Genomic DNA, 15,705 nt, shown 5'->3' on the forward strand with positions numbered 1-15,705 from the left:
CGCCCGCAGCAGCACCGGCAGCGCTCCATGGTGTGGACCTGGGGTTCCGGGGCTCCTTGCACCTCGCCTTGCTGGTCATTTGCTCCCACGCTCGCTTTCGCAACCCCCCTGGCTTTCCCCTCCCTCTCCTCCCTTCCGCCCACAATCCCTCTCGCTCTCCTCCCTCTCGCTCTCCTCCCTCTCCGTCTCTATACCCCTCTCAGCTCTCTCTACCTCGACACACACACATACACACACAGGCTATTGTTGTTTTCCCTTGTGCTCTCTAACACACACACAGACACACACACACGCACGCACGCATACGCACACACACGTACACGTTTCGTTTTTTAACACAAGGGCACTACCTGTGTCATCTGTGGATCGTCAGGGGCCATCAGGGCTTCAGGAAGTCAGGACGGGTCTTGGCGCTTCTGGCTGGGGCTCGCTTTTCCAATGAGGGACCTATGGGCGGGCCTTTGGGCTGAGGGCTTTTAAGCCCCCGGGTATTGCTTTTGCTAAACTGTACTGTACCTTTCAAATGGGCCGGGTGCGCGGAGCTGGGGTAGTTTGGGCGACCTGGCGGACTGGGCGACGACGAGCTCAACACCTTCGTCGCCCTGTTCCCGCTGGTCGCGGTACCAGCACCACGCTATTTGCCTCTTAAGCCCGCGTCACAGGTCCGGGACCCCGTCCGGTGCCCGCGATGCATGCGCGATATGCCCATCGGTACCGCTCGGTCACCTTCGGCGACCACCTGATGGCTCTGGCGGACGGCGGACCTCGTCACGGAATACGGCCAGGTCGCCGAGGCGTACGGCGCAGCACTACCATGCACCCGCGACACGTCGCGGCGCGTGTTCACTATCAGGGGGGTAACTGGATTCTGGGGGGTGGGGGGCTCGTCACGAACAGCCGCCGCGGCCATTGCGGCCGCGAGCGTGCCTAGCCTCGGTGCCGCCGTGGAGTGGGGAGCGGGAGGCCAGCTCCCGCCAGCCCACGGCGCACACACGTCACACGCACACACCAGCCTGACACGTCTGGAAACGCTGCAACCGCCGCCCGCCACGTCCCCCATGCAGCCTTGACCCCGTTTAGTCGCAGTGCCACCGCTAACTCGCTCTCTTTTCATAGCGTTATTGTACTTAGTGGGCGGGATTTGGGACGCGTGATACTTAGCTTGTCTGCTGCACGCCGCCTCTCTTGTCGCCGTTGCCATTCACATGCCCGTGACACTTCCTCGCTGCCGCCCTATGCCCATGCTTCCACTTTTGCCTATAGGTGAGCTCGACTACGACCAGCGGGCGGGAATCTGGGAATTAGGCGTGCTGGGTAAACGTTGTTTAGCGCGCCCAGGGTGCGGAGCATGGACGCATACAGGTGCATCGCGGGGTCAGGCCGAATGGTCGCCCGTGGGGTTCCAGGCTTATCGCGGGTAAGTATGACTACCTGGGTCACGACAGTCACGCGACGCTCGGTAAAATGGTGGGTATCGGTAAGTAACTCCGTCGCGTCATTGGGCGGGCTTTCGTTTCGTTTTTTAACACACGTACACACTCACACGCACGCACACGCACATGGGCCTGTGCTGGCCCTTCTCCATGTTGTGGCGGCACGGCTACCTGGTCGGAGGCCCACTCGTCCTCCACCACCCGCGTCAGGTGCCGCTGCCGTCGAACCAGAAGACCTCCAGAGGCACGTGCATCATCACCGCCGCCGCCTCGTCCTCGCTCTGCGCCTCCACCTCGCCCTGCGCATGGGCCTTGACGACGCCGCTGTCCGCCGGTGGGCCGCCAGCCGCCAGCTCCGGGCCTCCGCCAGCCGCCGCCGCCGCCGCCGCCGCTGCCTGGCCCGCCTCGCCCCGTGCCGCCGCCGCCACCGCCGCCACCGGGCCAAGGACCCGGTCCAGGTCCGGATCCAGGTCCAGGTCGGCGACGAGCTGCACCTGCAGGTCCCCCAGGAGGCCCTGGCGGGCGGCCAGCGCCTTACCGTCCAGGACGCCGCAGACCACCGCCCGCGCGTCGAGGCTGGGCGGCCGCCACCTGCTGTACGGCGCGAGCAGACTGCGCAGCACACCCCCACCCCCGCAGTAGGGCGAGAAACGGCACGCCAGCTCCAGCACCGCCAGCGCGATCTCCAGCTGCCGCCGGGCTGGGCCGAGCTCTGCGCGCAGTCGATGTGCTCATGTGGCGGCGGCATGTACGTGATGCGTGACGATGGTCAGTGGGCCTAACGAGCGCAGGCGCAGGCAATGCGTAAGTGCGTGAACAACAGCACCACCACGGTATCAAAGCAATGTGTGCGGCAGCTATGCTAGGATCCATTTCCCCTAGGGTCTCGGATCGGGTCGATATGCACTATCCCTTCATTCTCCCACGCACCCAATAAGCACCCAATAAGCACACAAACATGCACGCATATGCACACACGCACGTACCGCTCAAGTCACTCTTGATCTCGCCCACCAAAAGTTCCGGCCGGCCAAACAGCGGCGTGCCCATGTTACGCGGGCGGAGGCGTATCAGGTCCACCTCCAGCTCAGCGCGCAAACGCCCGGTCGCCAGCAGGAACAGCACAAGCAGCGCCTGAGAGGACGGCGAGCGACCTGCCGCAGTGCCACGCCTGCTTTGGCCGCCGCCACTGCTGCCTCCGCCGCCTTGGCCGCTGCTGCTGCTGCTGCTCAGGCGCTGCAGCAGGCCCAACGCCGCGTTCCACCGCGCCGGGGCCTCGTCCCCCAACACGCCCGCCGCCTGGAGCAGCTGCTGGGCGCGCGACACCACCAGCCGCACACCGGGAATGTCCGGGCTCTGCTTGCGAGCAGCCTGCGACAGCTGTGTCTGTGTGTGTGCGTAGAGGGCAAAGGTGCCAGCAGATTGCAGCGGCTTCAGTTGTCCTTCCTCAAAACCCCACCGCAGTACGGCTGGATGGCAATCATGATGGTCAAGCACCTGCTGCTCCGTACTTGCCAAGGCACCATCAGGGCCACGCAGGCGCCCCACCGCCACACACTCTGCCCGCTGCCTCTCTCGCCCATCAACAGCTAGCGGCGGCGGCTTGCTTGCATATGGGCGGATGCCGGTGACTCAATAAAGAGATCCTTGGAGCTAACTACCTGATGCAAGCAAGGTCATGCTCATGCAACGCCTATTGCCAGTGGCTGCACCACACCGCCACCACCCCATCCAAATAGCTGTAGACGCCGCCCCGACCCCCACGCACCTTGAAGGCCGCCAGTCGTGCTTCGGCATCAGCGACCGGACTTGGCGGCTCCTGCGGCTCCTGCTGCTGCTGCTGCTGCTGCGTGCCCTCCCGATGCCGATCCTTACCAGCAGGCACTGGGGGCAGGGTGTCCAGAACGGCCTGTACCGCCGCCGCACCCTTGCCGGACGACTGCAGCGGCAGGCTGATGCCGTCATCCAGATCCCGCCTCACCGCCAGCAGCAGGCGACGCAGCAACCGCGTGCGCAGCATGCGGCCGCCGCTGGGGTGCGCTACGGCCCCCAGGACGGCCGCCGCAGTGCCCCTGCCGAAGACCGCGTCCAGGTCCGCATCCACCTCAAACCGCACCCGCCTGCAACCTTTCAGCCGGGCTGGGAGGTTCATCAATGTCACCATCTCGACCATGGTGCCCTGAAACCGCCTTACGTCACCCAGCCCGGCTGCGACACTGTCGACCTTCCCACTGAGTTCGCTTCTGAGTTCGCGAATTTCGCCAGTCAGGAGCTGCAGCGCCTTCACGACTGAGGAATCAGTTTCACCACCTTGCGCCGACTGCGGCACGGCACGGGTGGGGCGCGACTCGGGGTGGCGGGTCGGGAGCACAACGCGCGAGCGCGAGCTGCCCAACGCAAGCGGCGCAACGCAAGGCCGCGCAAGCTTCCTACCTAACATGTTCTGTCATTAATAGCGGAAGCAGTAAGAAAGGAAGGAGGGCGTCCTGCGTATTTTCATTCAAGGCCAACCATGAAACCCGCTGGCTGTATGGAATTATTGCGAGAAGTGAATAGCTATCCAACACACTATAATGACGGCGGTCATGATGGCCCGACGAAAAGGCGCGGTCGCATGAACCCGTGTAGACCCCCACCCCCAACCCCAACCCCGCACCTGCGACCCCACATCCCCACATCCCCACATCATTACTGCCGCATAGCAACGCGACAAACTTGAAGCCTGTAGGGCTTAGTCCCTAGGCTCGTGAGACTTGGCTCACGAGGTAGGGGGGGGAAAGGGGTAGGGGGTAGGGGGCTTGCGACATTTACGCCTCGGCTTCTTGTGCGTGGTTGAGAGTTGGTTCAGACACGATTCAGTGGTGGTTTTTAGTATTCGCGATGAGCAGATATTGGGCGCCAACGCCGCGTCCCCACCCAGTCTTACCCCGCCTCTGTAAACTCAGTAACTTCAGAATCCCCGAACTCAACCCCCCCCTACACGTTCAAGCAATGTGTTGAGTTTCAGACGTCCACTCAGGAGGGGCCAGTTTACAAACTCAATCTTCCAAGGTGATGGGACGAGGAATGCATTAAACACTAGCGGACCGCCAAGCGATCCATGGGGCGTGTCCCTAAGGGAATCAAGTCACAGGGGAAGCAACGTACGGTGTTGACCGGCTGAGCGAGCATGCACATGCAGGTAGTGTTGTTAGCTGATAGCGGTTACATGTGGGACGACAGCCATGGACAAAGCCAGGGCCTTGACAAGCTAGGGTGAAACCATACCGAGTCTGCTGCTGGCCCCACCAAGATAACCCCTCCAACATCATCCGACGCTAGGAATGGGTGCTGGTTCGGGACAAGGCCCCAGCGGCGCGGAGACAGACTCACAAACGCAGCGAGCCGCGACCAGAAGTCCGCAATCACCTCCACGCCGACCCTTTGCAAAACAGCAACGTCCGCAGTCCGGTCCGCAGCATCACTAAAGGCGCTGTCGGCCGTATCCTAGGGCCGCCACAGCAGCCAAGCACACGATGTCCCACACGGCCTGCGGTAGCCCTGGTGGCGCCTGTACAAACCACAACTGGTGCCGTGCGATGTCCACATTCGCATGTCATCATCTGCCCGTGGTGGTGCCCGTGTGCACCAAGTACGACTGAGCCGTATCGGGCAGCCATGTGAGGCAAACACACGCACACACAGCAGGGCGTAATCATTGATTTATTTGTTTCGGCCCATAAGTCGCCCAGCACGGAGCGCGGAACGCCAGCGCCCCGCCGTCCGGCGCGCCCGCCACCTGCAGCGGGGAGGTGGAGGAGCAGGCAGAGCATGGGGCCTGCGTACGTGAAAGCAAGCATGCGTTAGCAATCATAGAATGTAGATGCATGTGTGTTGCTCCGGCCGCCACAGGCCTCCACGCTCGCAACCGCTCCCCTCCCGCACCCTCACCCGCACCCGCAACTTCCAACCATTTGCGCCGCCACCCTGCCAGCCTTTTAACGCTCCCGCACTTCCCTGCTCCCAGCTCCTCTCGTTTCCTCGCCCCATGCTCCTCCCCAACTCTTCCCCCTCTCCCTTCCCCCTCCTCCCTCTTTCCTCTCCCTCTCCTCCCCTCCCCTTCTCCCTTCTCCTCCCCTTCTCCTCCCCCTCTCCTCCTCCCTTCCCCCCCTCCCCATCTCCCCCGTTTACCCCTCTTCTCACCTGCCCCGGCCCCGCCAGCCGCTCCGCGTGCTCTAGCGTCAGGTCCTCCAGCCGCGGCCCCGAGGCGGCGATGCGCTGGAGGTCCTCGGGCCCGAGGTGGCGTGCGGTGTGGGCAGCGGCATGGGCTGGCCCGCGGCCATGGACTGCGTCGGTGGGTGGGGGAGCGCAGTCTGTGCGGTCAGTGAAGGTGATGGGGCTGTGGGTGGGTAGAGCGTGCTTTGTTCAGAGCGATGACATGCGTGTTGTGGCCATGTGTGGGCGAGCGTGCGGGTACGTGGGCATGGGAGTGGCGATGACATGCGTGTTGTGGCCATGTATGGGCGAGCGTGCGGGTACGTGGGTCTGGGAGCGGCGCGGGCGAGGCGCTGGTGCCTTTCAAGTAGCTTAGGGCCTGAACCCGCCCGCTTCCGGGTGCCGAAGCTACCGCCATGGCTCGAAGCCACTCCCTTCATCCGCCATTCCTTGCTCCAAGGCGGCGCCGCCCCCGGGACCTCGCAATGCCAGCGCACAGCAAACCATGCCCCTGCGGAGCCCAGATCCCGACCAAACGACCAGCCTGCATGACGGTGCTGCCCCTTGCCGCTGGCCGCGAGCGGCTTTCACGGGCATCCCCCACTGCTGAGCGCCCGGCCGCGTCTGGGCGCCGCCCGCTCACCGCCCCCGTCACCCCTGCACAGTAGTCCGCACTCACCTTAATCGCGGCCCAGTGCTGTTCCTCCCAGTCCGGCTGTGAGGAGATCTCGTACCGGCATCAGCGTCGCGCCCGTATGAACGTACCAACGGGCGGCGCCATCAGCGCCAGCGTCAGCGCAAGGCCGAAGCAAGACCACACCGTGGCGATCGAACTGCTGCTTAGTCGCCTGGGGGGTGGGGGAAGGAGGGGCGGGAGCTCGGGTCTAGGTCGTTGAAATATGTGCGAAGCAGGGGAGACCCGCACCTGCCCCTGCCGCTTGCCCTCTCCCCCCCCCCCGCGCCCCACGCCCACGCCCACGCCCACGCCCACACTCACGCACCTTGCCCATGCCCACACTCACGCACCTTGCCCCGCGGCCCCAGCTCCAGCGCGAACGCCCGCAGCAGCACCGGCAGCGCTCCATGGTGTGGACCTGGGGTTCCGAAGCTCCTTGCACCTCGCCTTGCTGGTCATTTGCTCCCACGCTCGCTTTCGCAACCCCCCTGCCTTTCCCCTCCCTCTCCTCCCTTCCGCCCACAATCCCTCTCGCTCTCCTCCCTCTCGCTCTCCTCCCTCTCCGTCTCTCTACCCCTCTCAGCTCTCTCTCCCTTGACACACACACATACACACACAGGCTATTGTTGTTTTCCCTTGTGCTCTCTAACACACACACAGACACACACACACACACACGCACGCACGCATACGCACACACACATACACACTCACGCACACGCACACGCACATGGGCCTGTGCTGGCCCTTCTCCATGTTGTGGCGGCACGGCTACCTAGTCGGAGGCCCACTCGTCCTCCACCACCCGCGTCAGGTGCCGCTGCCGTCGAACCAGAAGACCTCCAGAGGCACGTGCATCATCACCGCCGCCGCCTCGTCCTCGCTCTGCGCCTCCACCTCGCCCTGCGCATGGGCCTTGACGACGCCGCTGTCCGCCGGTGGGCCGCCAGCCGCCAGCTCCGGACCTCCGCCAGCCGCCGCCGCCGCCGCCGCCGCTGCCTGGCCCGCCTCGCCCCGTGCCGCCGCCGCCACCGCCGCCACCGGACCAAGGACCCGGTCTACCCGGTCCGGATCCAGGTCCAGGTCGGCGACGAGCTGCACCTGCAGGTCCCCCAGGAGGCCCTGGCGGGCGGCCAGCGCCTTACCGTCCAGGACGCCGCAGACCACCGCCCGCGCGTCGAGGCTGGGCGGCCGCCACCTGCTGTACGGCGCCAGCAGGCCGCGCAGCACACCCCCACCCCCGTAGTAGGGCGAGAAACGGCACGCCAGCTCCAGCACCGCCAGCGCGATCTCCAGCTGCCGCCGGGCTGGGCCGAGCTCTGCGCGCAGTCGATGTGCTCATGTGGCGGCGGCATGTACGTGATGCGTGACGATGGTCAGTGGGCCTAACGAGCGCAGGCGCAGGCAATGCGTAAGTGCGTGAACAACAGCACCACCACGGTATCAAAGCAATGTGTGCGGCAGCTATGCTAGGATCCATCTCCCCTCGGGTCTCGGATCGGGTTGATATGCACTATCCCTTCATTCCCCCACGCACCCCATAAGCACACAAACATGCACGTATATGCACACACGCACGTACCGCTCAAGTCACTCTTGATCTCGCCCACCAAAAGTTCCGGCCGGCCAAACAGCGGCGTGCCCACGTTACGCGGGCGGAGGCGCATCAGGTCCACCTCCAGCTCAGCGCGCAGGCGCCCGGTCGCCAGCAGGAACAGCACAAGCAGCGCCTGATGATGACAGGACGGCGAGCGACCTGCCGCAGTGCCACGCCTGCTTTGGCCGCCGCCACTGCTGCCTCCGCCGCCTTGGCCGCTGCTGCTGCTGCTGCTGCTAAGGCGCTGCAGTAGGCCCAACGCCGCGTTCCACCGCGCCGGGGCCTCGTCCCCCAACACGCCCGCCGCCTGGAGCAGCTGCTGCGCGCGCGACACCGCCAGCCGCACACCGGGAATGTCCGGGCTCTGCTTGCGAGCAGCCTGCAACAGCTGTGTCTGTGTGTGTGCGTAGAGGGCAAAGGTGCCAGCAGATTGCAGCGGCTTCAGTTGTCCTTCCACAAAACCCCCCCGCAGTACGGCTGGATGGCGATCATGATGGTCAAGCACCTGCTGCTCCATACTTGCCAAGGCACCATCAGGGCCACGCAGGCGCCCCACCGCCACACCCTCTGCCCGCTGCCTCGCTCGCCCATCAACAGCTAGCGGCGGCGGCTTGCTTGCATATGGGCGGATGCCGGTGACTCTATAAAGAGATCCTTGGAGCTAACTACCTGATGCAAGCAAGGTCATGCGCATGCAACGCCTATTGCCAGTGGCTGCACCACACCGCCACCACCCCATCCAAATAGCTGTAGACGCCGCCCCGACCCCCACGCACCTTAAAGGCCGCCAGTCGTGCTTCGGCGTCAGCGACCGGACTTGGCGGCTCCTGCGGCTCCTGCTGCTGCTGCTGCTGCTGCTGCTGCTGCGTGCCCTCCCGATGCCGATCCTGACCAGCAGGCACCGGGGGCAGGGTGTCCAGAACGGCCTGTACCGCCGCCGCACCCTTGCCGGACGACTGCAGCGGCAGGCTGATGCCGTCATCCAGATCCCGCCTCACCGCCAGCAGCAGGCGACGCAGCAACCGCGTGCGCAGCATGCGGCCGCCGCTGGGGTGCGCTACGGCCCCCAGGACGGCCGCCGCAGTGCCCGAGCCGAAGACCGCGTCCAGGTCCGCATCAGCCTCAAACCGCGCCCGCCTGCAACCTTTCAGCCGGGCTGGGAGGTTCATCAATGCCACCATCTCAACCATGGTGCCCTGAAACCGCCTTACGTCACTCAGCCCGGCTGCGACACTGTCGACCTTCCCACTGAGTCCGCTTCTGAGTTCGCGAACTTCGCCAGTCAGGAGCTGCAGCGCCTTCACGACTGAGGAATCAGTTTCACCACCTTGCGCCGACTGCGGCACGGCACGGGTGGGGCGCGACTCGGGGTGGCGGGTCGGGAGCACAACGCGCGAGCGCGAGCTGCCCAACGCAAGCGGCGCAACGCAAGGTCGCGCAAGCTTCCTACCTAACATGTTCTGTCATTAATAGCGGAAGCAGTGGGGTGATGGCTGGCTGGGTGACGACTCAGTGGGGCTCAGTGAGGCTCAGTCGTGGGCTCAGTGGGGCTCAGTGGGGATGACACGTGGATGACACGGCTCAGTGGGTGAGGGCTCAGTGGGGCTCAGTGGTTGATGGCTGGGTGACGGCTGGGTGACGGCTCAGCCGTGGGCTCAGTGGGACTCACTCACTCTACCCTCCCGACGGTGCAGGGACGCGACGTCAACTCCGCAACCAACATCCGGCACGCGCTGGTGGAGATGCTGCTGGGGCACAAGCGACCTGCATCGCTGCAGACTGGCGGCGGCAGCGGCGGCGGCGGCGGCGGCGGCGGCAGCAGTGGGGGCGCGTGCGCGCATCTTGGTAGCGGAGGGGGCGGGAAAGGCCACGTGGAGGAGGAGAGCGCAGCGCCGCCCAAGAAGTGGCGCAAGCGCGCAGGCTGAGGAGCCGGCGGGTGTCTAGGTAGCGGTCCGCGGTGGGGCTGGCAGGGCATGCGTAGCGGCATGACAAGTAGTGCGGCTGTTGACAACTGTGCTGCATCTGGCTGCGGTTGGCTCTGCTGTGGCAACGCAATCGCTAGGCACCTGGTTTGGCTGTGTGCCTGTGGAAAACGACCCCGGGTATGTCCGGGCGATGAGGTTGTTCGGCCTCAGACTGTGGAGGGGCTCAGCCCCTTTTCCCGTGACCGGGGAACACTTGTCACCCGCCACACCAGTTCGGAGACTCTACGCCATACTACACGTGAGCCCTTTTCTCACAACAGTGCTCCCCACCCCGTCATGCATGGGGGCGGGGGCAGGCCGCAATCCCGCTCAGTCCGCTGCCCCAACTTCCACCATCTTGGGAAGCAGAGACATCCAGAGACAACAGCGATAATACAGTGCCACCAGATTCTTGCAAAAACGCGGCAAATCGAGACATGGACCACGTGTCCATGTAGCCTCTCGCTTGTACTCTCCTAACGTGAGCTTAACGTGTGACCTGCGCAGCTACAACCAACGCGCCCTTCACGCTCATTAGACCATCGCACCGTCATGCATGGGGGAGGGGGCAAACAGGTAGAAACATGGACCACAGGTAGAAAGAAAGAACGTTGCTCACACCACACCGCTCGCATCGCTCAACATTTGCTCTCGTTGCTCACAAGTACACACTCAAATGCGCTCTCCTGCTGGTTTTGTGTGATGCGCCGCCTGCCCTTTCGGCAGGCTAGCCTTGCATCGCCTAGACAGGGCACGCGCCCTCAGCACCCACGTGCCATGGCGGCACGTACGCAAATCACCCCGCACGCCTGGCCACCGCCCACCGCGTCCGCCCCCAAGTCCTGATGACACATGCCACCACCTCACTCCACAGACCACACCGAGTGTGCAGTTCAGCCCCAGCCCCTGCCCAGTCCATCCCGCCAGTCCACTAAGCCCTTCTGCCAAGGCTGTCGGCGCCCACAGCGGACAGGACAGGCCGCCCGACCCAACGGCGCTGACATGGCTCCATGCCACCGCAAGCTCCCAGCTCGCGGCCTCCACGCCAGTCTCCCCACTCTCTCGTCCTACAACCACCTACCCACCCTGGCACCCGTCTCACCGCCCTCCTGCCGGGCCTCGTGCGCCCGCCCGTGCCTCACATGCCCAGCAGCTGCCCCAGCAGCGCCGCCTGCTCGCCCACCTCGGGGTCGGCCCTGCGCGCCTCCTCGTCCATGTCGCCCCACAGCGCCCGGAAGGCGTGCAGCTGCAGCTTGGCGGCGTCGTACTGCTTGGACTGGTACTGCAGGATGGCTGGGGGCCGGAGGCGGAGGGGGAGGAGGAGTGGGGCGAGGCAAGGGGTGTTAGTTGCGGAGTACGAAGTAGGCCAGTGCATCTACGGTACGTCGGGCCACCCACGCCCCAGGTTTTTAAGGTGCGAGCGCACGCCATGAATCCAACAGCCTCCTCCCTCCCTCCCTCCCTCCCTCCCTCCCTCCCTCCCTCCCTCCCTCCCTCCCACCCAACCCGGCCCCCTCACCATAGTTGAGGTGGAACACGGGCTCCCCCGGCACGCCCGCCATCTGAATGGCCTTGTCGTACGCCGCACAGGCGTTGTCGTAGTCGTCCAGCCGCGCCAGCGTGACCGCCAGGTACATGTAGCTGTGCGCGAAGTCGGGTTTGAGGTTGACGGAGGCGGAGAAGAAGTGGAAGGCGGAGGCGTACTGGCCGGTGTGCAGATGCACCAGGCCCAGATTGTAGGAGATGATCCACTCGAAGGGGCCCAGGTACAGCGCCTTCTTCAGGCAGGCGATGGCGGCGATATAGCGCTGCCAGGGGCGGGGGGGGGGGGCGGGGCGGGGTGCCAGGGGGAGAGGAGGGTTGTAGATACCAGCCCAAACTAAACCAACCCAAAATGCAAAAGAGCGATGGGAGGGAAGGGGCTGGAGGCACTCCGGACTGCCGTCTCACCCACTGAATGTGCGCTCGGGCAGCGCCCCACACGGCCTGGAGCTCATCGGGCCCTCCATCCGTTGCTCCCAGACCGCGACTGCATGCGCCCACCCGCCTCCAGCCCCCTGCCGCCTCCCCCCCCCAGCGTTGGGCGACGATTCCGGGACCTATTTCGTTGTGCCCTGGCATATACCTCCCTGTTGCTGGGTTTGGTTACGTTTAGGTTGGTATTTACGTGCCCCCCCCGCCCCACACACACATAGACACACACACACACACACACACACACACACACACACACACACACACACACACACACACACACACAAAATGGTAGGTATCGGTAAGTAACTCCGTCGCGTCATTGGGCGGGCTTTCGTTTCGTTTTTTAACACACACCCCACACACCTGCTTCCCGAAGAAGCACATTCCAATGTTGTTCCACAGCTGCGGGCTGTTGGGCGTCTGCACCGCAGCCACCCGGTACTTGACCAGAGCCACGTCCATGTCAGACTGGTCCTGAGGGTGGGCGGTGAGGAGGGTGTGGCAGAGGGGTGCGGGCGTTAGGGGTGTATGTGTATCCGCGTGTATGGGGTGGTTGGGTGGGCGGTAGGGTAGTGGTCTGGTGCGGCGTATGGTGAGTGTGGTGAGCTTTTGCGAACCCAACCCCGCCACTGCCCCGTGTCTCGCGCATCCCGCAACTCTCATAGCCCCGATCCACGCCGCCTGAACCATACACGCCGCCCTCCGCCCTCCGCACCCCGCGCCTCCCCCGCCCCGCCTGACCCACACACGCCGCGCCCCTATTCCCGCATGCCGCCCCCTCCACCCCCACCCCCACCCCCACCCCCACCCACGCCCCCTGCGCCGCGCACCTGAATGATGGAGCCGGCCGCCAGGATGGTGCGCGGGTTGCGCGGGTCGTGCGTGAGGCTGGTGGTGAGGTACTCGAAGGCGCGCGGGTTGTCGTTGGTGCGCAGGAACAGCAGGCCCAGGGTGGTGAGCAGCTCGGGGTTCTCGGGCGAGTGCTCCAGGGCCTCCATGTACACGTTGATGGCCTGAGGGAGGTGGCGCCGGGGAAAGGCGCGAATCAGGACGGGGACGGGGTAGCTCATTATTATCCCGATGAAACTTGGGGGAAGGGTGTGGGAGTCACAAGAACCAAACCCAAATTGGAAGCCAAAATGCAGCTGCCCGGAACTCGCATCCAACCCCTTCTCGCCCCTCTGCACACACACACACACACACACACACACACACACACACACACACACACACACACACACACACACACACAGACACACGCGCGTGTTTGGCGGCTTTGTTCCGTTTGTTTTGTGTTTACCACACACACACACACACACACACACGCTCCGCCCCCCCCCTCCCACACCCCCCCCCCCACACACGCACCTGGCTGTAGTCGTCCATCATGCCGTACACCTTGCCCAGCTGCAGGAAGGTGGAGTCGTGCGGCTGGATGTCGATGGCCACTCGGAAGGACTCGATGGCCCTGATGGCGGCAAGGTACACACGCATGGGTGTGAAGAGCATTTAGTAAATGTGCTTGGAAAGACATGGGAAGGTGGAGTGTACCAGTGACGGTATGCTAAGCAGGCGGGACAGGAGCGCGGGGCAGCGGCAGGGGCAGGGTGCGGCGAAGAGCAGCACAGCGGCGTGAAGAGCGCGCCCGCACCTCTACTACACATCTCCCCAACACACCTGCCCGCCCCTGGCTGCCGCAACCGCCCGCCCCAACCCAGTCCCCAGCTCTAACCCTCCCATCCACCGCCCACCATCCACCGCCCGCCACAACAAACCAAACCAAACACCCCACCCCACTACCACTTCCTTAACTAATCATGAATGTAACCCCACCACCCCCTGCCGCACCACCGCCCCTGCCGCACCTGTCGTACTGCTTGAGGTACATGTAGCACAGCCCCTTGTTGTGCATGATTTCCCAGTCCGGCGCCCCGAACTTCTGGGCCTCCTCGTACACGTCCACCGCCGCCTTGTGCTTGCCCAGCAGGTACAGCGAGCGGCCCACCTGCGGCGAGGGAGGGGAGGGGAAGGGGCGCGGGATGTCGGTGGGAGTGTGGGAGGGGGTTGCATGATTGCATAGCGGTAGTAAGGTGGAGAAGCTAGAACACCCGGCACACAGCGGGAGAAAAGGGAGTTATACGGTTGTGGGTGAAAGGGATTGCTGGGGTGAACGGTAGACTGGCGGGGTGAGCGTGTTCTTGTAGCGTTTACGGTACATGCCGTGGCGCCTGTTCCCCCCAACTGCTCGCCTCCATGTTGCCGGCCCCAGCCCGCTGACGGCAGTTGCCACCCGGCTGTACTGCATGCGAGAGACCTTGCGGCACCATACACCATGTGTCGGGTGGCCCTGCACGCCTCATAGGGCGCGTTAACAGACGCCATTCCCATTCTAAAACACGGGGGCGGGGCTGCCGCCCGTACCGGTACCCTGGCCATGGGTCGGACCCACCCCGGCGCCTTCATCACTCCCAAACCCTCCCGCCCAAGCCCGGCTGCTGCGCTAGGCCCGCAATGTGAGCGCGTGCCCGCCCCTCCCTCCAGCGGACCCGCCCGCCCTCCAGCGGACCCGCCCGCCCTCCAGCGGACCCGCCGGCCCCGCCTGTGCGTTTCCAGAGCTGATGTACCGGCAGTGAACTCTGATCGCCTGGCGCCGATCCCCCGGTAGAGCCCGCCGCCACACGGCCAGCGCTCAGCTGTTACTGAGGTGTGGGACTGCGGCCCTGTGTGGGGTTGTGGACCAGCTCTGCCGCCGTTGTGCGAGTGTGTCCGCGTGGCTGCAGCACTGGTGCAGCATGCCCGCTGACTTAGCCTGCACTGCTGCTGCTGCTGCCGTTCCCGCCGCCGAGGCCTCAACGATCAGGAAATGACCGGCCAGGTGTCACGCCAGTGCTGCTGCTCCAGAAGCAGCCTTAACCACCCTCCTCGTTCCCGTCCCCGCTTCACGAAGCATGCTATGCCCACCGCCCTCGCCCCCCACCTGTTTGAGGTTGGCCACGTTGTGCGGGTTGATGGCTGTCGCCTGCTGGAACAGCGCCAGAGACTCCTGGATCTTGCCTGTACAGAATTGAAAATGCATTGTGTTTCATGCGTTACGAACACGTGAGTATTCAGACCCCAAGCTGCCAGCGTCGTGCCCACAGCTCCGCATCAGGGGCCTTGACCCTAACCCCAGCCCACCACGCCGTGCCTCAATCGAAGTAGCCCCGCCCCAACCCCCGCCCCACCCCACTTCACCCCTAGTCCCAGCACCGCTGCCCACGGTGATGCCCTGCGTTTTGCCATTCCCGCCCTACCTCTATGGCGCATAATGAGCGCCTTGATATAGATGGCGTATTCGCATAGTCCATCAGTTTCCTCCAGTACTTTGTCTATTTGCTTCAAGCACTCCTCAAACTCCTGTGGGAGGGGCAGGCGGCGCCAGCTGCAGTCGACTCGAAGGCCGGACCAGCGTCTACTTCTCCATGCCGCCCGGACGGCGCCGTTTTGCGCACCTGTCTCGTATAGAGGAGATGCAGTTGGTAGTTTCGTTTATCACGCTGCTGCGCTAATGACGACATTTAGCGCCCCTCGCCTCCAAAGTCCTTCCTCGATTCTTCCAATTTGGCCTGCAACGCCGCGGCCTTTGTGTAGTGGTTTTATTGAGTAGCGTAACAACTATCGAACGATTAATATGTGCCAAACAGCTATCAGGACAAGTGTGAGTGCAGTCAAACGAAGAGGACGCGCAACTGGCGAAGCTACACAATGTTGATATTAGATATCGGCGCATATACAGTATGGTCTACTTCGTTTGCTGGGTCCAAACTTTGGGGGGGCGTGGTGATGTCATCTCTCATGCGTGCCTGAACCCTCCTCGGCCCAGGG

At 64.2% G+C, this 15,705-nt stretch overlaps 5 protein-coding genes across 7 annotated transcripts; 1 reads left to right on the forward strand and 4 right to left on the reverse strand.

Annotated features, from left to right (window-relative positions):
- Positions 1-48: 48 nt before the first annotated feature.
- CHLRE_12g548800v5 (uncharacterized protein) lies at positions 49-4,244 on the reverse strand. The gene is made up of 3 exons (XM_043068941.1): positions 3,202-4,244; positions 2,420-2,819; positions 49-2,145 (listed from the first exon to the last, which is right to left on the reverse strand). The coding sequence occupies exons 1-3, from the start codon at positions 3,595-3,597 to the stop codon at positions 1,640-1,642; spliced, it is 1,302 nt and encodes a 433-aa protein (XP_042919041.1). The 5' UTR covers positions 3,598-4,244; the 3' UTR covers positions 49-1,639.
- A 54-nt stretch (positions 4,245-4,298) lies between these two features.
- On the reverse strand, positions 4,299-6,744 carry CHLRE_12g548750v5 (uncharacterized protein). The gene is made up of 4 exons (XM_043068940.1): positions 6,654-6,744; positions 6,307-6,475; positions 5,616-5,758; positions 4,299-5,250 (listed from the first exon to the last, which is right to left on the reverse strand). The coding sequence occupies exons 1-2, from the start codon at positions 6,710-6,712 to the stop codon at positions 6,367-6,369; spliced, it is 168 nt and encodes a 55-aa protein (XP_042919045.1). The 5' UTR covers positions 6,713-6,744; the 3' UTR covers positions 4,299-5,250; positions 5,616-5,758; positions 6,307-6,366.
- On the reverse strand, positions 4,299-9,474 carry CHLRE_12g548700v5 (uncharacterized protein). Of its 3 annotated transcripts, none has more exons than XM_043068937.1 (6): positions 8,677-9,474; positions 7,886-8,294; positions 6,654-7,622; positions 6,307-6,475; positions 5,616-5,758; positions 4,299-5,211 (listed from the first exon to the last, which is right to left on the reverse strand). In XM_043068937.1, the coding sequence occupies exons 1-3, from the start codon at positions 9,079-9,081 to the stop codon at positions 7,114-7,116; spliced, it is 1,323 nt and encodes a 440-aa protein (XP_042919042.1). In that variant the 5' UTR covers positions 9,082-9,474; the 3' UTR covers positions 4,299-5,211; positions 5,616-5,758; positions 6,307-6,475; positions 6,654-7,113. The 3 variants fall into 3 exon arrangements, with proteins under 3 accessions (XP_042919042.1, XP_042919043.1, XP_042919044.1); XM_043068936.1 differs by having other exon boundaries at positions 4,299-5,250; XM_043068938.1 differs by lacking the exons at positions 4,299-5,211; positions 5,616-5,758; positions 6,307-6,475 and having other exon boundaries at positions 6,799-7,622.
- Positions 9,475-9,584: 110 nt separating this feature from the next.
- On the forward strand, positions 9,585-10,096 carry CHLRE_12g548702v5 (uncharacterized protein). Its single transcript, XM_043068939.1, has one exon. It carries the CDS (start codon positions 9,643-9,645, stop codon positions 9,823-9,825), a length of 183 nt encoding a protein of 60 aa, XP_042919046.1. The 5' UTR covers positions 9,585-9,642; the 3' UTR covers positions 9,826-10,096.
- A 7-nt stretch (positions 10,097-10,103) lies between these two features.
- Positions 10,104-15,594, reverse strand: CHLRE_12g548650v5 (uncharacterized protein). The gene is made up of 9 exons (XM_001693938.2): positions 15,333-15,594; positions 15,135-15,237; positions 14,819-14,895; positions 13,707-13,846; positions 13,210-13,309; positions 12,672-12,854; positions 12,205-12,315; positions 11,384-11,672; positions 10,104-11,157 (listed from the first exon to the last, which is right to left on the reverse strand). The coding sequence occupies exons 1-9, from the start codon at positions 15,396-15,398 to the stop codon at positions 11,003-11,005; spliced, it is 1,224 nt and encodes a 407-aa protein (XP_001693990.1). The 5' UTR covers positions 15,399-15,594; the 3' UTR covers positions 10,104-11,002.
- Positions 15,595-15,705: the final 111 nt, after the last annotated feature.

Source organism: Chlamydomonas reinhardtii, chromosome 12, assembly GCF_000002595.2.
Source record: "Chlamydomonas reinhardtii strain CC-503 cw92 mt+ chromosome 12, whole genome shotgun sequence".
Taxonomy (NCBI): domain Eukaryota; kingdom Viridiplantae; phylum Chlorophyta; class Chlorophyceae; order Chlamydomonadales; family Chlamydomonadaceae; genus Chlamydomonas; species Chlamydomonas reinhardtii.